The following is a 24,851-nucleotide window of genomic DNA, read 5'->3' as shown; positions in this document are numbered from 1 at the left end:
TTCATGAAATCTAGAGATTCACATTTTTACACTAAAAACGTGAATTTGTAGGTTTATGGGTATGAGGTGAAATCCAGAGATTTCACCCATACTATCAAAGCGTTAAAGATTTGAATCATAATTCAATAAATATTTTTTTAGGATAAATCTAGAAATTTCATTCCAAAAATTCAAACTAACCAAAGTAAATTACCATGAACCCATGAATCCAGAGATTTCAAATCCGGATCAGAATCGAGAATTATACCCGTTGCTTGTAAAACTCTAGATTCAGAATCAACCCTTACACAACGGAAGAGATTTATGGGTAAGGGGTGAAATCGAGTTTCAAAAAGCATCATTTGCACATTCACAAAATCACGTTGATCAAATAGTTTTTTAGGATGAATCCACAAATTTCATTCCACAACCAAACATCTAATTTTATAAATTATAACTCCATAGATTTGAAATCTCTAGATATTTGAAATCTCCAGACTCATGTAACCAAACAGGCCCTACACATGAATCTGAAAATTTCAAATATCTAGAGTTTCAAATCCATGGAGTCATAATTTATAAAATTAACTGTTTAGTTAACCGAATATATTGAATAAAATCTGTTGATTCATCTGTGATTTTTGTGAATGCGCAAATATTTAGCGTTTTCATGATAGAAATGAAATCTCTGAATTTCATCCCATATACCCATAAATCTTGATTCACGTTTTTAGTGTAAAAATATGAATATGTAGATTTCATGAATCTAGAGATTTTCACAACCAAACGGGTATAAATCTTGCATTTATGAATTCAGAGATTTCAAATCTCTAGATTCATGTAACCAAATAGGCCCTAAAACTTGAAAACAAATGTTTATTAAAGTTACCGTGTGGTATACTCTACTCACTCGACGACTGAAAGATGGTCATAAACACAAATACAACATTCATTAAAGGGAGGGAAACTTAATCCCCAAAAAAGAGAGAAACAATATTCACTATGGTATCGATATGACAGTAAACTTTTGAGAAGTTGAACTTTTGACCTCTTAATTATGGAAGTCGAATGAAACAATATCGGAAGAGTTCTCAAAATAAAAGAATTTTCATCACGCTCCATGGATGGTCCTATCGTTCTACATTTATATGCTCAAAGAATTAAAACTTATTTATAATTATTTAAAGGGTTGCTCAGTTAGTAATGATCGACAACTCTTAGTGAAGCCTTCATGAGTTAATGCTTCCTTCTATGATATATTTAATGATCGTCACTCCTTAATATAAAACCTATTTATGCACATAATTTAAGTTTGGATGGGTGTTTAAAAACTCCTAAGATATTAGCACATGTAATTTTACTAGCAATAATAAAATAAAATAAAAAATGATATAAAAAAATGAATACACGTGGGAAATTAAAAAACCGTGAGGGGCTTGTTTGCGAAAACTGAAAAGAGAGAGATTCTTTCGGATTAATTCTCTTCGATCCATAGCTCTATTCTCCGCCTCTCCTCGCCTCCTCTCTCTCTCTCATTCCTTTTTTTAGAGAGAGAAGAGCACGAAATCCTCTCTGGAATCCCTTTTTTTCTTCACAGGGTCTTCTCCGCGACTGTTACTTGATCATGAAAGCTGAAGAAGAAAGCTCCACTTGAAGATAGAGGAGAGTAATCTCTTGAAAGAGAGTAAAAGATGTCTCGTGCCGTCCTTCAGACATTTCAAATCATGCCTATAAACTCTTCAATCCCTAACAAAAACGTCCATTCTCATCCTTATCGTCCTCTCCTGTGCCCTATTCCAACCTATCGTCGATCAATTTCTATTGGGAAAGCTAGGAAGTTTGCGATTGTTAATGGACCGGCTCTGGTGGACGGAGACCTCGCATCTCACCTTGAGCGGTGTTTCAAGCTCCCCCCTTCTGATTCCGGTTCTGGATTTCCTTCATCATCTTCTTCGGCATCCTCATCTTCATCTGTTATGGTTGCTCATGAAATGAAGACACAGTACGGCGCATTGGGAACAGTGACGCTTGAGAAGTCAAAGCTCGATTTGAGTCAGAAGCAATCCAAGTTTAGCCCCGAGGTTTGTGTTGCTCAGATATCTTTATTATGGTTGTGTAATTGGCGCTAATACAAATTCTTATTGGTCGATGGATTGTTAAATTGAGCCGAAATGGGTTTTCTATGGATTCCTTAAATGTCAAATTCAGAACTCGTGTTATTTATGGTTATCTGCTTCTTTTAATTATGTGCTGCGGTGATAAAGATTTTCCTTCAAAAGGGTTCCTGTGAGGAACTTTCGAATTGGGCAACTGAATAGAAATGAAAAATTTTATTACTCGATGTTCTCCTCAAGTCATATTTCAGTAGTTGGTCATGAAGAGACATTAATAGGTATTGGTGTCTGAAGCTCATGAAAACAATTAGAGATGTGGAAGTGTTTATCCACTAGGACTGCGTTAAAGCCATACGATGGTGTCTTACTGTTCAATACTAGCTTAGTCTTGGAAACGTTGAATTTTTTCGTTCATGTACGTTCTTCTCCTATTTTGGCTGACAATTTTATTTTATTCTGAATCCAAAATTCTTATAAGCACATGACACCAAGGTTCACTTTGAGGCCACACTGATGCAAGACAGGTTTTGCATACCCGTTCTGCAACAATCCAAGGTTTTTGTCGGCCTTTATTTTGGTATTTTACCTGTTTCTGTTCCTAAAAAGGCCCCATTTTAAGCACTATAACATAATTAGATCGTCCGTGCAAAAACAACTGCTCGGCTCTCTTCAAGGGAGAGCCTTTGCTCTGCCTTCGGGGTATGTGGGATCGTGCCAACGAGGGCACCACCAGATGTAAAAATAATGTAAATCTTCTATATCTTTTTAATTTGTGGCCTCAATTCTATTCCATTATCAGCATGTGTTATTATACTAGTTACCATACACTGATACTTTTTTAAATGATATGGAGATTGTTATAGTCTATATGAGGTAGTATTTCAGGTTTTATTTGATGTTATTATGTTGTATCATCTTACAAACCTAGCCTTTGGGAATGATGTAGACTGCAATTGGAGGAGGGGATGGAGGTATTGGAAAGAAAATTAATTTTGGTGGTGGTGATGGAGGTGATGATGGTGGTGATGATGACGACTACATGGGCGACTTTGATGATGGAGATGAAGGAGATGAGGGTGGATTATTTAGGTTTCGAGCTGTTTTTGATGAGGTACAATAGTTTATATATACAGGGAAAATGTATCTGTTGACAATGCAATATCCAGTAATCAGTTTTCTGCACTTCTACCAGCTTTTTGATAGGAAGTTTGTAGATGCTGTCTTAAATGAGTGGCAGAAGACAATGTTGGATTTGCCTGCTGGGCTCCGGCAAGCTTATGAAATGGTAGGTTCTTTTACTCTTTTTCCTTTCAAACAAAGATGGATACCCAACTTAAATTGGATGTAATTTGTTCTCCAGGGTTTGGTAAGCTCTGCTCAAATGGTGAGGTTCCTAGCAATCAATGCAAGGCCAACCACAGCTAGGTTTATTTCTCGATCTCTTCCACAAGGATTATCTAGGCAATTCATTGGCAGGTAATATAGAAATCCCTCAAATACATTTCTTTTGTTAAAGAGCTCATGATATCAAATACTTTTTCATTAGAAAATGAGTGGATTTGTTCACATACTCACCTGATCAATGACAAGGTCATTGCAGCCTGATCCGTATTTAATTTCTCACTGGATGCCAATCGCGCCCATCTGAAACATTTGTGTGACTCACATGTATGATTGCTTGTGCATGTTTTTTCTTTTCTGTGGGTGCAGCAGCTCTTTAGTGAATGAATCTGTTTGTTTTCCTCATTTTCGTTTCCTATTTAGGACAGTTATTTGTGGGTCATATTCAACCCTAGTCCTTCCGCTTCTCATAGTTCAGATGCTTTTCAGTTTCTGTTTCAAAATTTCCTGTGGCAATTGGATGGTTTTTATATCCTTTAGTGCAATTTCTCTCAACTGTATAGTCAATTTTTATGTCGTAGTTTTGACAGCAAAAGATGGCTGGCCAATAGTTGATGCCTTGGTGAGGCTAATTCGCAAAAGATAAGAGCAATATCATTTTCCAGGCCATAGTTTCCATGTATTTCTCATATATAAATGTGTAAAAAGTTTCCAGTTGGTCATCTAAGGTAGACAGTCGCACCTAGTTCTGCCACACACAAGGGAATGTGGCAATTCTGGCCCTGAATATGTAGGGGATGGTTTTTAACGGCAACGTGATACAGTGAGGACTGCCTGAATGAGTCTTTAATTTTAGAGGTTTTGGATGGGTTTTAATTGTATTGAAGTCCATCTGGGTTAATTTATGCAGTCTTACCTTGGATTGACCTAAACCCAGTTGGGCATGCAAACATGGATGATTCAGGCCCAGTTTGATGTTCTGGTTCTGTTGGATTTTAAGGATCTATCTTATGGTAAGATATATGATCTATTACTTTGGATAACTATTAAATATGTGAAATTTCCAATTCTTGTCTTATTTTCAATTTTCGTTAGTCTAAGTTTTCAGAAGTGAGTAGCCGTGTTTGTTTATTAGGTTTTATAAATTGATGTATAAACAAGGATCGAAGCAGATTGGAAAACAATAAATTGAGTTTGTAGCTTGAGTAGCTTGAGGGCTGTCCTCTTCCCCTTCACCCTTCTTCTCATATTAGATCAAGAATCCGGTCTTGGAACTCCGTTCAATAAACCAACCAAGTTGGGCTGAGATCTTGCCAAATTGGGGTGATTTTTTTTTTCTTTTTTCCTGGGAAATCATATGGCTATCTCAGTGGGTTTTATGCTATTTGGATCTGAAACTAGGGTACACAGCGTATTTTGGACAATTTGAACAATGCTGCAGCAGTGTGCCCAAATTGTGAATACTTGCTCCAAATAGAGGTTTGATGTCAGGCCATAAGTTGTAAATGCTATGATGTTGAAAAAAGTCTAAAATTCCAAGTTCTACACATAATTTAGTAATAGAGAGCAATCAAATTGTTCATTTGAGAACTCCATTATCCATTGGAAATAAAAGTGAAATTCTTAAACCTGTACATGGTTCATACAAAGTCGGTCTCACTTGGACTGCTTGAAGAGCTTATAGGATGACTCTTGGACATAAAGCTCCCACACTGATTTATAATTGAAAGGTTGCAAGAAAGAAAGAAGACAAGAGCAAGAGGGGTGATGAGAGTAGAATGTTGGAGGAAGAAGAGGGGAGAGAGAATGGTAGAATATTGTATGATGGAGAGAGCTTTCCACATCTATATTACTTCGTTAATGGTATGGAAAAATTACATACACATTCCTATGTAGGTAAAAGGTAAAAAAGAATAAAATAGAGTATAAGGCAACTAGTAATTGAACTAGTTCCTAAATTATCCTTACTGCATACATTCTAATTCGTCCTGCGCATCTTATAGCTGGTTCAAGTTAGTTCAAGTTTATAATAATTATTACGCTTTAGGACAGTGACGGAGGTTCGATACATTTGGAAGTTTCCATGATGTGCCAACATGTTAACATCTTGGTTAAATCTTGTGCTGTTGTATCATAATAATTAGCCTTCTGTTTGTTTAATGTCACTAAATTAAAAAATTGCTATGTGGATTTTCCTGGGTATGAGTCACTGCTTTCTGTTTATTTAATGTCATTGAAAATGATATGTTGGTTCTTTTGGTTAGGAACCACTGACGTTGGATATTTAGTGTGCTTACCATACTTTTAATCGTTCCCTGGTTTCTTGTTGAATCTTCTTGTTTTGCAGAATGATTGCAGACCCAGGTTTCCTATATAAGCTTCTTTTAGATCAGGTTGCTACAGTTGGTTGTTCTGTTTGGTGGGAACTGAAGAATCGTGGGGAAAGGTACTTCATTAATTTAATAGGGAAATGTAACTGTCTCACCTGATGTGGTTTAGATTTGATACATGTCTCCATCTTTCTATGATAGGATAAAGCAGGAATGGGATTTGGCACTTATTAATGTGCTGACGGTATCAGCCTGCAGTGCCATTGTTGTTTGGTCACTTGCTCCTTGTCGCTCGTATGGAAATACATTCCGGTTTGACTTGCAGAATACTTTACAAAAGCTTCCAAACAACATTTTTGAGAAGAGTTATCCACTCCGAGAATTTGACTTGCAAAAAAGAATCCACTCATTCTTCTACAAGGCTGCAGAAATGTGTTTGGTTGGGTTAACTGCTGGAGCAGCACAAGCTGCTTTGACAAAACTTTCAGCCAGTAAGAAGGAGGGAAGGTAAACCACTTGCTAGACATGCTTGGCTTCATAGTTTTTCTCTGGTGCTATTTCATTGTCCAGCTAAATCAATTATTTTGCAACCATTCTACTTCTCAGCCACCATTGCTTTTTATGCCAGATTATCTGTGACAATACCAAATGTCTCTACAAATGCACTCAGTTATGGAGCTTTCTTGGGACTTTATGCAAATCTGCGATATCAGCTACTATGTGGAGTTGACAGAGCACTGTTTAACCGGTTTGATGTTATTGGGGTGGCATTATTTTTTAGTGCTGCAATGAGGTATTTTTGTCTTCCCCCGTTAGTGATACTATTGTTTTGTCAATTCCTTTTTTTTTTTTTGGCTATTCAGTTTTTTGTTTGTTGAGAAGGTTGTGGCAAGAGCAAGAGCAAAGAAATATGTGGAGTTCCTTTTTTTTGGGGGGGGGGGGGGGTTAAAAGAAGAAATGTGTAGGTTATATAGAAATCTGAGCATAAAGGAAGGAAAGAGCTATTTATAAGAATTAAGTCGTTAAGATATTTAACATGACTGGGGCTGCACTCTTATCCTGACTACCTTAAGGCTTTATGTCTTTATTTATTTGTTCCCTAGTCCAAGTATCTTATATTAATGGATGCTCAGCTAAGAGCCTAGGAGTCGGTTCTTTCAAGATCCTTTTATCAGAACCAGCTTATAGGAAAAATATGTTAGGTTTAGATCGGTATAGTTATGGGGCATGGGATGGTTTTCTTGGTGTGGTCTCAAATAGGGTATGTTTGATGGTTTCTTTGTGGTTAATGATAGAGATGCTAACTAAGGTTGGGCTTAACTGTTTTCTCAAATGGACGAGATTAAGTTTAATTTTCTGTTTTATACCCTAACTGTTTCCCCCTTTGTTTTCTGGTTATCCCCTCAAGCCCTTATTGATTCCCAAATTTCCCAGCCTGATCTCTCCATTTGAACAATCCCAAATCACTATAGATGAAACCCTTACCATAAAATGCTCATACAAGACAAAAAAAAAAGGCTCCTTCATTCATTCATTAAAACAGCAGCAGTTTCCCAAGTTTCTGAATTCATTTTTCCTCTAACCAGGAACTTCAAACCCTAATTCTATCAGAACTAGCCATCAATTGTATTCATAATTTTAACTACTTTGACCTCCCCCCATACTATGTTACACTTTATTGCTGTTTTAGTCCATAAACCATTGGAACCTTAACAACTGTTTTAGTCCATATCAACCATAACCCTAGCAGCCAATTAACCTTGGATTCCATGCTTGTCAAGGTGCAAGGAGACCAAAGCGATTGGGGCTCCGCCTAAGCAATTAGGTGACAAGGCGGCGCCTAGGTGGCAATAAGGCGACCAAAGCGGTTGGGTAAAAAATTTTCAATACAACTACTTTCTATAATAAGCTAAACAAGTATTCAATAGTCACATTCATCCAAAAAAAAAACATTCAAGAATCATAATTATAAAAAAATTATTCAAAAAAAGAACACAAACATAAGTTCATCTTGTAGTACCTGATACAGAAAGAGGTGTGGTTGGAGTGGAACTAATAAAGGGATGCATGGTAGGAACGAGAGCAGCAACCGAGGCAGGTAGAAGAGCATGAAACTCTACTTTCTTCTGGAGTAAACTTGATCTTTCTCCTTTGAATATGCTGTAGATGGGTCAAACCATGGTTGTCAAAGTGTCTGCATAGGCATTTACTGATTCATTGATTCTTGATGTTGAGTATGGCTTATGCTTCACATTCTGATGCCGACGGGCACGGGGTCACTTTGGGCCTTGGAATTCCTTTGCATTGGTCGTCAATTAAGCGGTTCAAAACAAAGCAGTTGAAAAACCGCTTTGCCGCCTAGGCGAACGCTTGACAACCATGCTGGATTCCCTCCAAAACCATAAAAGTTGCAACTATAGTTTCCAGTCATATGTAACCATCAAAATTCCTTCATACTTTAGGAACAACATCCACTGAACAGAACATCCGCTTGACCCCTATTTCCCTGCCAAATCCTAAATTTACCCGAAACTCGATTGTGTGAACTTCAGTTCCAGCCAGTATACTCTGTCCAACCATGGTTCAAACCTAGCCAAAGTCCCACAGCCGCATTAACACTCAATCCTAACATTCAGCCCTAGTTTCTATCATAAACTCTATAATCGCCAAATTTTTTTACAATTTGAAACGCTGACCCTAATTTTTCCTAATTAAATTGATTCTGTTCAAAGGTTCTGTTTTGGCCTTCAGTTCTTATATGGATGCATTAAGCTCAGACGGAGATGAGCCTGGTCAATTGTGTTTTTTGTGTTTAGTTATGTATTTATTTGGGGTTATGTTGTATTTTTCTTTTCTAAATTTTATTTGTTAAAGTACAGGATAATATATTTGTTTCCTTGTTTTTGTGTTAGTTTCCTTGTGGAATTCAATCTTTGTTTTAGAAAGCACTTAGGAGGTTTATCCTAGCTCTATCTTTTTAATCCTATGGATTGTGTAGATTGAGGAGAATTCAGTTGAGTTTCATGTAGCATGGTATGATCTGGGCCTGCTGGGCATTGTATTCTTGTCTGTTATCATTCCCCATCTATTCAGACCTTCTTCCTATCAAATGATGTAGTCATAGGTTGATAGATGATCAACTAGGAGCCCTAGAAAGAAATAGGGTTTCAGAAATTAGAAGAAGAATAGGGGTCCAGCATACAATTTAACTTACTCGTTTTAAAGGTTATCTTGAATAACTACTTGAATGATAGAAGATATTCTTGGGAGGAAGAAGAGACAAGAAATCACATAAGATAGGAGTGGGGATGGGAAGATGGTCATGAAGCCATGCTATGCGTTTTTGCTTCATCGGTAGCAATGAACAAAACTCAAGAGTTCAACTTCATTTTTTATATTAGTCCCTTTTTTTGGTAGAAAATATTAGTCCCTATTACAACCATGGAGAACATTTAGGTTTTGACCCAGCAAAAAACCGAAATTTTCTAATTTTGACCGAGATTTCGGGCCTTACATGACCTCCATTTCATCTGATTTCTTGATTGGTTTCAACAAGTACAAACTGAATTTTATACATGCATAGAATTATCAGCATACATGAATTGTTTGGTAGACTGGTTATATACTTATATATACAACAGGTAAACAAAATACAATGACCAACTAGATCAAATGATGGTGTCTCACATATATTAAGTTCAAGCCTATATATCATGTATACATATGTATTTTGAAATTTAGAAAATAGTTTTTTAGATAAAAATAAATAAAAAAATAGTTGCAATAATCAAAATATAAGTTGAACAACACACATATAGTCCTAGACTAAACCTAACTTAATTTCAAAGCAATACAAGATCATTTAAGGCTTGAAGAAAACAAAAATGAAAAAAAATGGAAGTTTGGAATTGTTGGGTATGGTTCATGCTTCACATTCTGTTGTCGACAAGTTTCCTTTGCAATTTGGGCTTGGGTCCATGAATAGCTGTTGTGGCTTAAAAGATGTTTGAAGGCAAAAATGAGCAAAATTGGTGTTTGAAGGCAAAGTAGTTGTGAAAATTAGGTGAAAATGGAATAGAAATTAACAAAAAAAAAGTTTTAATGTCGAAACATGCAAAATTTCGGTCAAAACTTGCAAAATGGTTTAACATTTTTTAAATTTTGGTCGAAACTTTGAACTGAATTTTAGGGAAATTCTTGGAGTTTCATTTCATTTTCAAAATTTGCTGATAATTTTTTTTCCATGATTACAACTTTATTTAAAAGACTTAAAATTACTTTACTCCAATAGAGGGGGCCCGGGGTTTTTTTTTGGTTGGGGGGGGGGGAGAATAAAAAATAGACTCTTATACGAAAACCAAAAGGCCTAACTGAATCCTTAACCTGAACTGATTTAGAAAGTGAAGTAATAAAGGAAATATACTCAAAATAGGACTCTAACTTAACTAATGAAATAAATCCTAACATTATGCTTTCTACTCATAATTTGAATCCATCAAATTGGCATAAATGAAGCATGTTTAAGAACTCGTTCTTGATGGGGATCTCAATGGTGCAGGAAAAAACAAGATCTCGTCTAAATTGGTGTATCTTTTGCCAGCTCCACTTGAGCCAACTTGTTCGCCCTTCTTGGTGGTTCTAGGGCTCATTTTGGGCCAAAATTTGGTTTTTGCCCTATTGCCTTCTAAACACGCTGGTGGCCTTAGATTTATGAGAAAACAAGTATAGATGTGAGTTCCAACTTGACCCTAGCTTTGTAATGGATGCATAGTTGTCACGGCGACGAGGCGATGCAAGGCGGTTTAGGCTAATTGAGGCAATGAGTCGACGAGGCGCCTTCCGAGGCGGTTGAGGTGTCTTAAGTGAAATTTTTAGTGTACATCTCATTCACTCTAAATCTATCATATCTTATATAATAAAAAAACTAAATATCAGACTACCTCAAGTCATCCAACATACTACAAACCACATATAATAGGTCCTAAATAAAAAGTCGCTAGAAGAAAGGAAGAGAAGAAGTTGTTTGTCGTTGGCCACCGCTTGTCGGAGTGTCGTCGCGGGAATGGAAGAGAAGAAGAGAGGAAGAGAGAAAGAGATTAGGAATTAGAGTGAGAGTGAGAGTGTGAGACTTGAGTCAAGAACTTATTCTCTTTTGATTTTGTTTGATTTTATTTTTATTTTAACATTTGATCACATGTAGCATCATTATACATATGCATATAGGTTCAAACAATATATACTTTACAATCGAAATCTAATAAATATTTCAATATATGCCTTCAATTAGGCATCTTTCTCGTGATTAAATAAATTATAAAAAAAAAAAAAAAAAAAAAAGCGGACGCATTATTGCCTAAAAATAAGGCGACACCAATTTGAGGTGCTCTGAAGGAGCCCAGACGCCAAGGCGACGCTTAAGCGACGCCTTGACAACTATGAATGGATGCACTAAGGAAGTGAACATGCAAACTTATAAAACATAAAGTGCACAACCTTTACTTGATATAAATGAATAGATTAAGGTTTAAAGTCAAAGAATACATCAAACATGTTTAGTTGTTCACATTTCCACACGACAATGTAATGTGAGGAATTGCTCCTTTAAAAGTTAAGTATTCACAAGACCCCAATAGGGTATTTATAGTTACAACCTAGTTAAGTCCTATATTAAGTAGGAAAATGAAATATAAAAATAAAACTCTAGACTTATGAAGAAACATAATCCTATTCTAATTAAGAAACCTCATTCTATGTTTTCAACACTTCCCCTTAAGTTTGAGCATAGATGCTTATCATGCCTAACTTGCTCATAATGTTATTGAATATCTTCGTGCTCAAGCTCTTGGTGAGCACATCAGCCCGTTGCTCGTTTGAAGTAACAAAGGTAATATGGATCATCCCAGCCTTAAGCTTCTCTTTTATGAAATGTCTGTCAATCTCCACATGCTTAGTCCTATTATGATGTACTGGGTTGTGAGCTATGCTGATTGCTGACTTACTATCTGAGAATAGCTGTATAGGAACCTCCAAATCTGTCCAAACCTCTTGAAGTAGCCCTTTAAGCTGTAGTACCTCACAAATGCCTTGAGCAATCGCCTTAAACTCAGCCTCGACACTGGACTGCGCAACTACAGGCTGTTTCTTGCTTCTCCAAGTCACAAGGTTACCTCCCACATATACACAATACCCAAAGGTAGACCTATCATCTGGACATCCTGCCCAATTTGCATCTGTATATGCCTCAATCTTCAAATGTCCATGAGCTGAAATTAAAATTCCTTTTCCTGGAGTAATCTTTAAGTATCTCAAGATCCGATATACTGCATCCAAATGTGAGGAAGAAGGATCATGCATATACTGGCTAACAAGACTAACTGCAAATGTGATGTCAGGTCTAGTGTGACATAGATAGATCAACTTTCCCACTAATTTTTGATACCTTGTCTTGTCAACTAGTTCTCCTTCCTTTGCCTTCAAGTGTAGGTTAGGCTCAATAGGAGTCTCAAGCAGCTTACATCCTAGCATTCCAGTTTCCTCAAGAAGATCCAATGTATACTTCCTCTGGGATAGAGATACATTGCTAGTAGAATATGCCAACTCTAACCCTTGGAAATATCTTAGTTTTCCCATATCTTTGATCTCAAATTCAGTTCCCAAAAAAGTCTTTAATGCTGAAATTTCATCCTCACTATTACCTGTGATCACAATATCATCCATATATACTAAAAGTATAGTAGTGTGGCAACCATCTCTTTTAATAAACAAAGTGTGGTCTGCATTGCTCTGCTTATAGCCATTAGATATCATTGCCTTATGAAGCCTTCCAAACCACGCTCTTGGAGATTGCTTCAGCCCATATAAAGCCCTCTTTAACTTGCACACTTTCCTATAAGTCTCTGTAGTAGAATACCCGGGTGGTATATCCATATATACCTCTTCTTGGAGTTCTCCATGCAAAAAGGCATTCTTCACATCTAATTGTTGTAAACTCCACCCTTTATTAATTGCACATGAAATAATAGTACGAACTGTGTTCATTTTGGCAATAGGGGCAAATGTCTCCTGGTAGTCAATGCCATAAGTCTAAGTGAAACCTTTGGCCACCAATCTTGCCTTGTACTTTTCAACTGTCCCATCTACCTTTTACTTGATCACAAACACCCATTTGCACCCAACAACCTGCTTTCCTATGGGCAAAGTCACCAAGTCTCACTTTTTTTTTTCTTTTTTCCAGAGCTTGCATTTCCTCATCCATAGCTTCTTTCCAGTTTGAGTGAGATAATGCCTCCTGCCAAGTGTTAGGAATAGAAGTAGAGGACAAAAATAAAATAAAACTTTGAAATTCTGGAGATAGAGAATGATATGAAACATAATTGGAAATAGGATGTTTGGTGCAAGTTCGAGGCTGCTTTCTTAATGCAATTGGTAAGTCTAAAGTAGGAGTAGAAGAAGGGTCAAAGACAGACTCACCTGGAGGAACGGATTGTTCAGGGCCAGAAACCAAAGCTTTTGACTGGCTTGGTTCAGAAGGGGTCACTTATTGCTTTTTTTGATAGGTCTTCAGAGGTCTAGTCTCCCCTTGTATATCATCCACCAGTTGTTTTTGTCCAGTCATTCCATCTTCCAAAGGAGGATCATTTGTAGGAATCTCAGGAGAAATATCGAAAGGAGGAATCAACATTGGAACCTCTTCACTAAAACTCTCCCCCTGAAGAGGTGTAGGGGAAAAAAAAGAATTAGTTCCTGGAACACAACATCCATAGAGACGAAAAAACGACGAGAACTAGGATGATAACACTTATACCCCTTCTGTGTAGGAGGATAACCCAAGAAAATGCATTTTAACCAACGAGGATCTAACTTTCCATGAATATGGTGGTTCCGAACAAAGGCAACACATCCAAAAACCTTAGGTGAGACTGTAAAAACTGTTGTACCTAAAAGAACCTCAAGGGGACAGCGTTGGTCTAAGACTTGGGAAAGCATTCGGTTAATTAGATATGCCGCATTAAAAACGGCTTCACCCCAAAACCGAAGAGGCACATGCATAAAAAACATGAGGGAATGTGCTACCTCAAGTAGATGTCTATTCTTGCGTTCGACAACCCCATTTTTAGGTGGAGTGTCGACGCAACTAGTTTGGTGTATGATGCCATGGTTTGCTGAGTCCTAATCATATTATGAAAATTTTGAAAGCACGAGAAAACGTCACTTTTTTGGTGAAGTAAGTAAACCCATGTGGTCCTAGTACAACAGTCAATAAAGGTAACTAACCATCTATGACCAGATACAGACACGGTCCGAGAAGGACCCCACACATCAGAGTGAATGACTGAAAAATGAATTTTACTACGATTCTCTAAAATAGGGTAAACATGCCTGGTCTATTTGGCCAAAATACATGCCTCACAATAAAAATTATTTAAATTGCACCTTTTAATCAGATCAGGAAATAATTTGGACAAAATAGGTAAAGGAACGTGGCCAAGATGACTATGCCAATGTAATAAGGTAAAAAGTGCCGGGGAGGTGGAACTAGAGACCTTAGAAAGAGCTGATGGGGACCCATCCATTAAGTAGAGCCCCCCTTTCTGTCTAACACTACCAATCGTAAGCCCTGTTTCCAGGTCCTGAAACACACAATGAGAAGGAAAGAAAGTTATTTTGCAGTTCATATCACGAGTAAGGCTACTAATAGATAAAAGATTAGCTGAAAACTTAGGAACATGCATGACATTAGGTAAGGTAAGAGAAGGTGAACAGATAATAGATCCTTTCCCAGAGATAGAGGAGAGAGACCCATCAGCCATTCGAACATCCTGAGCAATAGGGACAAATGAATTAGTATGAAACAAAGTAGATGAGCTTGTCATATGGTCGGTTGCCCTAAAGTCGATTACCCAAGAGGGATAAGTCAAATTGACATTGTGACAACCAAAAATACCTGTGGGGATTTGTGGATCAAGAGAGAGAGATCAATGACAGAGGCTATACTCATACTGGAAGTTGGTACTGGAGAAGAATGAGTCAAATTTGGACATCAATTGGCGAAGGTGTTGGAACTCATCTGAGTAAAGAGGTGTTGAAGTACTCAGGGTGTCAGAACTAGATTGATTTGTAGATGTTTGATTGTTGCTCTTGATTCCATTTCTACCTCCTCCACGGGAATTTGTTAGACGTCCATGCAATTTCCAACACTTGTCCTTTGTATGACGCTCTTTTCCACAATACTCGCACTTTACTGGAGGGCAAAAATTACCAAAACTAGATTTATTATTGCCATAATCAGCCACCAATGCAGATCTATCAGATGTTTGAGTGTGTACCATAGCTGTCCTTCGACTGTCCTTGGTATCTACCATGGCATAGGCTTGAGCCAAAGAAGGGAAAGGCTCTCTAGAAAGGATTTGTGCGCGAATTTGATCAAATTCTATATTCAATCCTACCAAAAAATTATAAACTCTCAGATAGGCAATAGCATCTTCAACATTCTTTGGCGTAAATTTCCTATAGAAATCTAAAGTCTGGTAATATCTCCGAAGAGTGTTATAGTACTGAGAAAGAGGAAGATCCTTCTGCTGTAATTGATTGATTTTTCGTCTAATTTCAAAGCATTGTGCATCATTGCCAACTCTGGAGTATGTATCTTTAGTAACTTTCCAAATAGTTGCTGCATTAGGAAGGAGGAGATAACTCTCTGCTATGCTAGATTCAATGGAGTTGATGAGAAAACCCATGACCAAGCATTCATCTTTATACCACTTGGAAAGTTGCAGACCAGGTGTGGAAGGTTTGGTAGAAGTTCCATCAAGATGGCCAGTAAGTCCACGAGCACCAATAACGAGGGAAACTGAACGAGACCATCTAAGATAATTTGTCTCATTAAGTTTTACAGTGGTTATCTGAAGCGGAGAAAACTCACGATCCATATGAATGGAAGACATGGGAGACTTTTCAGATGTACCAGATAAAGGAGATATGGGATCATACATCATTGCAAGGAGAAATTATTAAAAAAGTCCCTGAACTTTTTCAAAATTTACGAAAAAGTCCCTGAAATATTTTCAAAATTACTCCCACTAATTCACGTGAAAAGTATCTCCTTAGGTTACCTCCAATTGGTATATTGTTGAATCAAAGTACACCAAGAAATATTGGAGGGACACAACCGGTCCGCTTAAATATCAGACTTCTTAGACAAAAATTTCTTAGATATGCACTTAATCATCCAATATAAATTTCCAGGATACCCGAAAAGAAAACAAACATGTGAATAGTGACTTCAAAAAAAAAATTTCTACAGCAGCTCTGTATGATGCAAACAAACCTTGCTCTAATACCATGTTGTAATGTGAGGAATTACTCTTCTAAAAGTTAAGTATTCACAAGACCCCAATAGGATATTTATAGTTACAACCTAGTTAAGTCCTATACTATGTAGGAAAAGGAAATATATAAATAAAATTCTAGACTTATGAGGAAACATAATCCTATTATAATTAGGAAACCTCAGTCCCTGTTTTCAACAATATTTTTAATTCAGAAAAAAAAAAAAAAAAAATCGTTTCCATGAAAGTGTAGATTAAGCTAAGTTGTTCAACATAGCTTTAATCCACATCCAAGCAAGTAGTGTAGAACATAGTTTTTCCAACCAAAAAAAAAAAAAGTTGGGGAAGAACTCTCACCTTGCTTCAAGATTTGCTTCAAAGTCACTTGGAGCTTTGATGTAGATGCTCTAAACACGTTGATGCAGGTTAAGTGGTGTTCCGACCAATATTCTGGCAAAAAATCTGAAAAAATACACAAAACTAGCGAGGGAAACAAGGCACCATCCAGATTGAGTCAAAACGAGTCAAGATAACTTGATCTTGCTTGAGACGGTGCATATTTATAACTAAGGCTTGACCAAACACTTGGTCGATCCAAGATCTTAGCTGAGATATCTTGTGGGATCTTGTGAGTTCTCAAACCATGGGCAGAAGCCTAATTTGGTGATGAATCTGCATCAAGTGAGTTTCTTTGCGGACTCTGTTTTGCTTTCCCATTTCACCTTCGCTCTTAACCTTTTGTTCTTTTCCTGATTCAGTTTCTTAAACTCAGTTGCCATCCCCCCCCTCTCAGCGGGGCTGACAGCTATAAAAGATTCTCGTACATCCCTCTCTATTCTCTTTTCTACCTGAGGTTTTACATTATTGTTACTCCATTGGGGGAAATGCAAACTTCCTAGTCCACAATTAAAAGCTTGTGTGTGCTGTGAGTCTTATAATGAGCATCAGTTCAGACCTAAAGCTGTTTGCCAGACAGTTTAAGTGCATTAGTGGTGTTTCATCTCTTGATACTTTGGGTGATCATTAGGTGGATTCAATAAGGTGGGATATTGTGAATTATTTCCTGGATATTCATTATTCATGGGATTTGAACTCAAGAAGGGAGTCTGGTTGAGTCTCCTATTTCTGGTTATACCCTCCCTTCAACTCTATTGAGGAGGAAGACTTAAAATTCCTCTTATTGATGAGTAAGACTATAATTAAGAATAATCATACAACTTCATCTCTTAGTTTGTTTCGATTTAATGTATACTTCTGTTAAAGCGGTTTTCCCCCTCAAACAAATTATTATTGTGTTGTACTTCATGTATGCCTCCCAATCAAGTTTCAAGATCTCGCTCTTGAGGGCAATCTTGCCCTTGAGAAAAAGTGAGATCTCACTCGAGATGTATTTAACCTATTATAAGCCTCGAGTGAACTCGAGGGCTAGGGTCAAGTTGGTATTTAGCCTATTATAGGCCTTCTAAGCACACTGGTCGCCGTAGATTTGTGAGAAACAACCCTATCCTAAGTTTGAGATCAAAATGCTGTAGGAATGAACATACAAGGTTATAAAACATCAAATAAATAATTAGTAGGACATATAAATGAAAAGCAAGTGATAAGATAAGATATATCAAGTAACTTATATACCAATAGAATTCCATCCATGTGAGTACAAAAAGCATCATATTCTCAATCTTGAGAATACAATAATTCAACTATCATAAGTTAAATATAAATCATAAGTTTATAATAGAAGTTTTGGGTATAGCTCATGATTCAGGTTCTGTTGCTGATGACCTTTCCCCTGACGCCCATGGGGATCCTGCTCAACTTGAGCCCACGGCTGCCAAAAGAAATTCTGGTCCTTAGTTTCTCATTGCATATTTTTGGAAACTAATTGCGGAATTGGCATTAGGAAGCTCAAGAATAGATGTCAGGATACCATGTCTTGGGCACAGGGAGAATCAGTAGGCATGATAAAGCAAGGACTCGTCGCCTCTGATTTTCCATTTTCTTTCAGAGGGTGGGTTGGGGGGTTAGTGGGGTTTGGAGGCATGTGGTGTTAATGGCTTTAACTTTGCTGGTTGTACTGCAAGGACCTCAAGGAACAATTATTGTCTGAAGAATTAGGTGATTTCAACCATACTTTAGTGGTAGATTTGCTAGAGGTGCCATGTGTAACCAACATCATGATGGCAAATCATTTTTTTTAACAGCCATCCAGTTGGAATCAATGCTTAATCATATTAGTATTAATTCATATTCAGCAGCTAGTGGAGGCTAAGTATTTTGGTGTAGATGATGCATTAAGTTCTTAGATACTGTACGTTGCCGCTGTTATTCTTGAGGATTTATCATACTGTATCATTTGTTTCGTGTGCCATGCAGGGTTCTGAATGTCCAAATTGGAGAGACATCAAGGCTGGCTTGGCTTGGGGTGGAGGCAGATCCACTTGTTCAATCAGATAACCTGTTGAAAGCTTACAACAGGCCATCTAAGGATGTAGCTGGGTCTTCTTCAAACTGGTTCATTTCAAAGAATGCCGTTGTTTCTGGGCTGGGTCTCCTGGGAATCAAGCAAGAGACTGCAGAACATGCTGCTGAAGAAGAGAAAGCACCCCCCAAGGCACGGAGGAAGAGAGTTGTCCGGAGAAAGGTGACTGCAGGTTCAGCGTAGAATCCATTTCTTCATTCATATCGCATACCAATTTTGTAGCTGGCAACTATTAAAGTGTCAACCTCAGGCTGTTCGACTTGCAGTTGCTCCGATAACTTGGCACAAGCTCGTGGGTACTGTGATTTTAGGAGAGGGGGATGTGGGTTTGGGAAATGTGGATTTTTCACCTTCTCTTTTTTTGGGTTCGGGGCAAGTTAGACAGCAGAGATTTAAGGAGAAATACGTTGATTTGGTAATAAACACGTCAGTTTATGGGAATGGATAGCTTGTTTCATTTTCTCTTTTGTAGTTTCCTATGTGACATTTAGAAATATTTTAATTTAATTTAATGAAAGCAGTAGCGTTGGATTCAAAGATTAGGCTTGAATCCAGAATTGACAACCTGAGGGAGTCCTGTTCGGGCTGAAGCAGCACATATGTAAAAGAAGTCATGAATGAACTATGAAGGAGACTTAAAAGAAACAGGTGACCTGGATTCTTAAGCTGGAAAGGATTCTCTTAAGTTGGTCTAGTGCATAGGTGTAAGACTGAAATGCGGTCCTGTTCTAAATGGATGTTTAATTGAAATCATTTTTCAATACTAGGGTTTTATCATGAATCTCTCTATCTTGATATTTTGGGTAGATTCTAAATGCTTTAAAGAAATCTTACTCTTGTGCTAGAGTGCTGGTAGTTTTTCTGTCATTTTCCCAAATTTGATTTCAAATGTCTCTAAGATTACGTTAGGTCTCTAGGGTTAAATAGAATGAGGTATCTCTATTATAAAACTACTTGTATGACCATGACTTAAAACTGAAACAATACAAAGCCTTGCAGAAAAGGATGAATGTCTAGCCAAAAGAAGCTCCATTCCATTGCTGAAAGAGAATTCTGGTTACACTGATACATGCAAGCTATCCAGCTGAACCCTCTTAAAAGTTAAAGACCAATAAATTTTTTTGACCAAAAAAAAAAAAAGCAATAATTTTATGGTATATTTTCATTCAAAAAAACCCTAAAATATGCCTTAGCTTTTCTATTAGATGCCTTCAATTTAGAGTGGAACTCAAATAGACCCTTTAGAACTAACTAATCCCTCGAACATTTGATATATCAGCCATTTCCTCTCTTCAACTTCTCTATCAATCTCTTTTTCTCACCCACATTCATGATGATCCAATTCAAGTCAACATGTACACTCCTCATACAAATTTAAACAAAATAGTTATATGGTTTGGAATTGATTTCTTGAAATAGAATGGAATGACATAGTTCATACATGGAATTAAAAGCCAGAAGGGAAACAAGAAGAAACCAGCTTGACTATATTTCCGACAACTAAACAATAATCTAAAGAACATATATCAATTTCAAAACTTCATAACTATTCTTAATTTTTCAGCTGTCCCTAATGTCAAACTGTAGCATTGAAGAATGCGAAAAAGTCCTCTCTTGGGAGGGATACACCTATTGCAAACCCCACAGGATTTTGGTATCTAGGCAAATTACAAAAAGCTGGAATAGGAAGTAGTTTGATCTTGTTTTTAGAAATTTGAATTGAATAATTCTCACATCCACAAATGAGTTATGACCCTCCTTTGTAAAGTGGTTGGCAGAAAATTTAAGCAAATAATCAGCTGGCATGTCCTCTTCTGGTTTTGAACCTGGTAAAAGACTTAATTAACTATCATCAAGTTATTTCACATACTACAAGATCTTTTGCAGATGAATCTGACATCTGAATCCCCCGAACATGATAGCAAAGTTCCTTTAGTAGGTCAATTTCACAAAACAAAAGGGCATTGACATGAATTTCAATCTCTCAATGAAGTGTTAGCTACTGTTTGCGAATTAGCTGAAGACAGTGTCCTCCTCTTCAACCACACACCACCACTGCTTTCCTTGTGTATGGGCTCAACTATCCCTACCTCATCATGGATATCTACTTCCTTCATCTCCCCCGAAGTGTGCTCAAAAAATAATGGATTCATGGATTCTTGGGAATCCGATTCCTGTCCTGATGGACTTTCCCATGGCTCAATTTCTAAGGGTGCCTTTCCCTTTGATGCTGAACCCTGATCTCCATGGTTAAACCAGCTTGCCTCTTTCCCACTGCTTTCACTATTGCTACTACTGCAGCTGTGGCTGCTTGTCTCTTTAGCAGAAGTATCACTCAGATTGTGGAAGATAGTAACACTTTCTTTCTTAGTTCCTTGAAAAGAGTAGCTCTTGCTCCTCCCTTCATACAGTGGAAGGAGAGAGCGTGGCTGTGTCCCAGCTGAATCCCTACCCAAACTATAGGAAGTTGCAAGCTTCCTTTCGATGCCTTCCCTCTCTCTTACTAAATCTCCAAGTTTTTCGAATATTTCATTACCCACAGCTTCCTCTGCTGCCTTTTTCTCAAGCTCTGTGATTGTCCGGTCAAATGCTTTCTTTTTGACTCGAAGAGAGTGCTGAAATGAAGAAGAGGTCAGCAGAATAAAGGATAGCGATAAAGGCTTACAGGAGCAAGAATTTCAGACTCACTCTCTTTTCAAGGAATTTCCCTAGGTTTTGACCTTGAAGCTTCTTTTTACTCCAAAATGTCCAACAAAACCGGACAAATCCAGCTAGTATGATTAAGACTGCAGTTTGGAATAGCAAAAATAGTAGAATTGTGCTCTCACTGCCTGCAAAGAGAGAGATAATGTTATAATAGTGACTTAAAATATTTCCAATGTTCATTGATTAATAACAATCCACCTGTGTAGATCTTGTTTTGCTTAGTTCTTTCTTGGGAGCAGCTTAAAGAAAGAATTTGACCTGGCAAAATTAAGAGTCAAAATATAAAAACATGTTGAAATTATCAAAAATATATAGGCAACGGTGAGTTTTTCACTGCTTACGCTTGGTACGACATGGCAGTGGATTGCCCATCTCTGCATAAAAATGGTCAGGGTTCTGTTAGTTCAGGGGAAACTGGACTAGAAAAAAGAGCTGAGAAATCCAGAAAATGTTTCTCTAAATGTAACTCTGTCCTTAGCTGCAAAATTTCTACATGATTGCCAGAAATCAGCAGCCATCCAGTCAATCAGTATTGGGCAGGTAATGCTAATAAATGTGAAACTTCAGTTCAATAGCTAACTGAACTGATTAGAAACATTTGTTGGTTTTATTTAACAAGGAAATAACTATCAAAAAACTACACATTATTTCAATGTCAAATGGTAGAATTCCATCAAAAGCATTGACAGATGTTACCTACAGGAACTAACATACATGAAAAGATTCTCACTTGCTGAAGTTATAAAAGCCAGAAGAAATCTTTCGTCCAGTGCAAAATGGTGTAGATCACTTCCCAACAATAAAGATGAGAATTGATCTGCAACAATCATTTAACAGAATTAGACCTGCAAACAAGGAATTATGAATCCATCTCAAGATCAATCAAGATCACTAAATATTGCAAGTACCAAGATTCTTTTCAGTCCAATAGATGGCTCCAGTAGCTGGAGCTAACAGAGTAAAGACTACATTGATGGGTTTCATGGCGGAGACATAGGTATATTCACCGGTTGTCCTACTTATCTTTCCCTCCATCCTTGTCTGAGAGATGTAAACTGCAAATCCTGAACAATCAAGAAGAGGACTAACTTGAACGACTGAGTCTAGTGCAGTTGCTCTAGGGAATGTCTTGAGATCTCCAGTTGGTGAAAATGAGTACAAAAAACCATCCACAGATCCAATAGAAATCCAACCTGTTACATACCAGAGAGAGAAGCATGAGTATCCCCAGTTGAAGTACCTGTATATACTAAGATTCATTCTACAGATGACAATGACTTAGTGTCTTAAAGGGCACATAAAATGCCTCAAAGTAGTGTCTCAGAAGCTAACAGGTCTATTCAAAGACATTTACAATAAGTTCATAAGCATCATCAACTACCGAGAAATGGAGATGTTGTCACAAGATTGATTCTTACCATTGGCATCAACAACTGGTGAGCATTCTAAGTTACTCAGTGGACCAATACTCTTTTGCCACAGAATATTTCCAGTCAAAACGTCCAGTGCCAACACAACAGCCTTCACTGGGATTATGACATACACACAGCCATTGTATCCTGGGGTAATTGTTAGCATCTTGTCGAAATCACTGAAATCCTGGATCCATTTAAAGTGAGGACTTCGAAGAGACAAGGAATAGAGCTGTCCTTCAGTGTTTGTGATCTGCAGATGTGAAACACAAAGATATATGTATATTGAAACCAAAGAACCAGTGATCTATAAAGTACTTCTGAGTTCTGATGATGGAGAAAAATAAATATGTAAAGAATGTGGAAATAGTTGCAATGAATCTAAAGCTACAGAAATCCTGCTGAGGCTTGATTTGGTTACAAAATTCAATCAGCTGGATTACTTCTGCAACAATATTATCCCAGAACCCTGAATATTGAGAAGCATTACAGTGCAGTTTACCTAATGCAATGATCCTCAAGTAGGGAAGCTCAACTTGAAGTTGTGAAAAAAAATAATATTTCGAGCCATATGGAAATAGAAGAACTTACATATAAACTTCCTTCACATTGATCAATGACTGGGGCAGAAGTAAAATAACAATCTGTGATATTATTCTTACAACCTTGACGGTAGCCAGATCGATAAAGAACAGGTCCAGCACTCCACAGCAGTTTCCCGTGCAACTTAAATGCAAAAAGGCCCCGGTTTTTTACAGTGATGAAAAGGGATGAACTAACCATGCTTATTGCAAGACCTAAAATTTCATTTGATCCTTCTGTAGTTGTTTCAGATGAAAAGAAAATTTCTGCAGAGAAGATTCCAGTATCTGAAGGCTTGATTCTCAGTACTTTGTTTTCTGCAATTAGATATATCTGCCAATGTCTGGTGTTAAAAGAACATGAAATTGCAGAAGCTAAAAATAGATTTCACCAAAGGGAACAAAGAAAGAAAGTATCAAAACCATGCAGGATACTGAAGATTATCTATCAATCAAAACTGATTAAGAGGAAACTCAGGAAAGTAAAGTATTCACTATTGTTTAATTTGAGCCTGTAAAGGGACAGGTTTCCATTATTTCTTTTCTGTCTGCATATACAGACTCCAAACCAGAATGGTAGGAAACCATTCATCACTTAGAACCTAATATTTATTCTACCCAAAAAAAAAAAAACTTAAAACCAAATATTTAACATGCATTGATTGATTATTAAGAATTTCCGACCTAAAATGAATGAGGCATCCATTAATCCGGGAAATGCTTGGCAACTAAATTGAAGGATAATTTTAAGATGCTTGCCTACAGATCAATGGCATTCTATACTTCAAGTTTATAAATTTTATAAAATAAATAAGTTTGAACCAATTAATTATCTTATATTCCTTACCCTCCCTATGTCATCCTGCACAGGGACCACCTCAGTGTTGCAAGTGTAATTTAAAGTGAAAGTCCAACTGATAGACCCGTTGCTTTCAAATGCCAGAAGGTTTTGTCCAGAACATGTGTAGATCCTTCCATCATCTCCAATAAATGGTCTCGAGAGTCTATAACAAGTTTTTTCAGCAGTTTCTTTGGCTGAAACAACAACAGTGGTAGTATGGGACAAGTCAGTATCTCTTAAGAGTGAGAAGAATGAATCCCAGTCTTTTGTAAAATATGCTCAACATGGATACACATGTATCAAATTTCAAGCAATGCACGAAAGCCCTACTAATTGAATGAGGCAAGAAGTAAGAAAACAACAAATCTCAACTGAAAATTCTCAAATTCCCAGAAAAAATTCTCACGATTTTGTGATATTTTAATCTACACGAGCTGAAAGAACTATAAAAATTCTCATCACATGAGATGAGTCCAAAACGCAATTCCCAATTAAAGAACTAATGCGTCTTCCAGTTAGGGTTAAAATCTATGAGGGAAGAAGAAAATGAACAGTCAAAGCAAACCAAAGGAAACAACTTACAGAGGAGCAAACTCACCAATGAAAGAGTGTGATTCCCATGGAGATCTTCTATACTGTGGCCACTTCGAAAGTGCTTGAGCCACTTGTAGTAACAGAAGTACGAAAAGGTAGGTTCGCTGCATTGGGAAATCTTTACTGAAGCATTTTCTGATTGAAGA

At 37.3% G+C, this 24,851-nt stretch overlaps 2 protein-coding genes across 2 annotated transcripts; one reads left to right on the top strand and one right to left on the bottom strand.

The window, feature by feature from the left end:
- Window positions 1–1,453: 1,453 nt before the first annotated feature.
- LOC149021177 (plant/protein, putative (DUF3411)) lies at window positions 1,454–19,364 on the top strand. The gene is made up of 8 exons (XM_089149439.1): window positions 1,454–2,060; window positions 3,040–3,204; window positions 3,286–3,378; window positions 3,454–3,569; window positions 5,782–5,880; window positions 5,966–6,271; window positions 6,393–6,557; window positions 18,466–19,364. The coding sequence occupies exons 1-8, from the start codon at window positions 1,671–1,673 to the stop codon at window positions 18,752–18,754; spliced, it is 1,623 nt and encodes a 540-aa protein (XP_089005565.1). The 5' UTR covers window positions 1,454–1,670; the 3' UTR covers window positions 18,755–19,364.
- A 1,165-nt stretch (window positions 19,365–20,529) lies between these two features.
- Window positions 20,530–24,815, bottom strand: GEX3 (gamete-expressed 3). The gene is made up of 10 exons (XM_089147063.1): window positions 24,710–24,815; window positions 24,118–24,305; window positions 23,281–23,604; window positions 22,696–22,942; window positions 22,186–22,470; window positions 22,008–22,094; window positions 21,619–21,651; window positions 21,476–21,535; window positions 21,260–21,402; window positions 20,530–21,186 (listed from the first exon to the last, which is right to left on the bottom strand). The coding sequence occupies exons 1-10, from the start codon at window positions 24,813–24,815 to the stop codon at window positions 20,548–20,550; spliced, it is 2,112 nt and encodes a 703-aa protein (XP_089003189.1). The 3' UTR covers window positions 20,530–20,547.
- Between the last annotated feature and the right edge of the window lie 36 nt (window positions 24,816–24,851).

This window comes from Hakea prostrata, chromosome 3 (genome assembly GCF_041222555.1).
Source record: "Hakea prostrata isolate BN-2017 chromosome 3, UWA_Hpros_2, whole genome shotgun sequence".
Lineage (NCBI taxonomy): Eukaryota > Viridiplantae > Streptophyta > Magnoliopsida > Proteales > Proteaceae > Hakea > Hakea prostrata.
The sequence above is the reverse complement of the archived record's forward strand: the minus strand, read 5'-3'. Positions and strand labels throughout refer to the sequence as shown.

What these genes read in the sequence shown, in the direction of transcription:
- LOC149021177 (XM_089149439.1), top strand. Translation starts at nt 1,671, where the DNA reads ATGTCTCGTGCCGTCCTTCAGACATTTCAAATCATGCCTATAAACTCT. An exon ending in TTCGAGCTGTTTTTGATGAG is followed by an intron (nt 3,205 to 3,285) that starts GTACAATAGTTT and finishes CACTTCTACCAG; the next exon opens with CTTTTTGATAGGAAGTTTGT. An exon ending in CTGAAGAATCGTGGGGAAAG is followed by an intron (nt 5,881 to 5,965) that starts GTACTTCATTAA and finishes TTTCTATGATAG; the next exon opens with GATAAAGCAGGAATGGGATT.
- GEX3 (XM_089147063.1), bottom strand. Translation starts at nt 24,815, where the DNA reads ATGCAGCGAACCTACCTTTTCGTACTTCTGTTACTACAAGTGGCTCAA. An exon ending in GCAAAACAAGATCTACACAG is followed by an intron (nt 21,403 to 21,475) that starts GTGGATTGTTAT and finishes CTCTCTTTGCAG; the next exon opens with GCAGTGAGAGCACAATTCTA. An exon ending in GGAAATTCCTTGAAAAGAGA is followed by an intron (nt 21,187 to 21,259) that starts GTGAGTCTGAAA and finishes TCTTCATTTCAG; the next exon opens with CACTCTCTTCGAGTCAAAAA.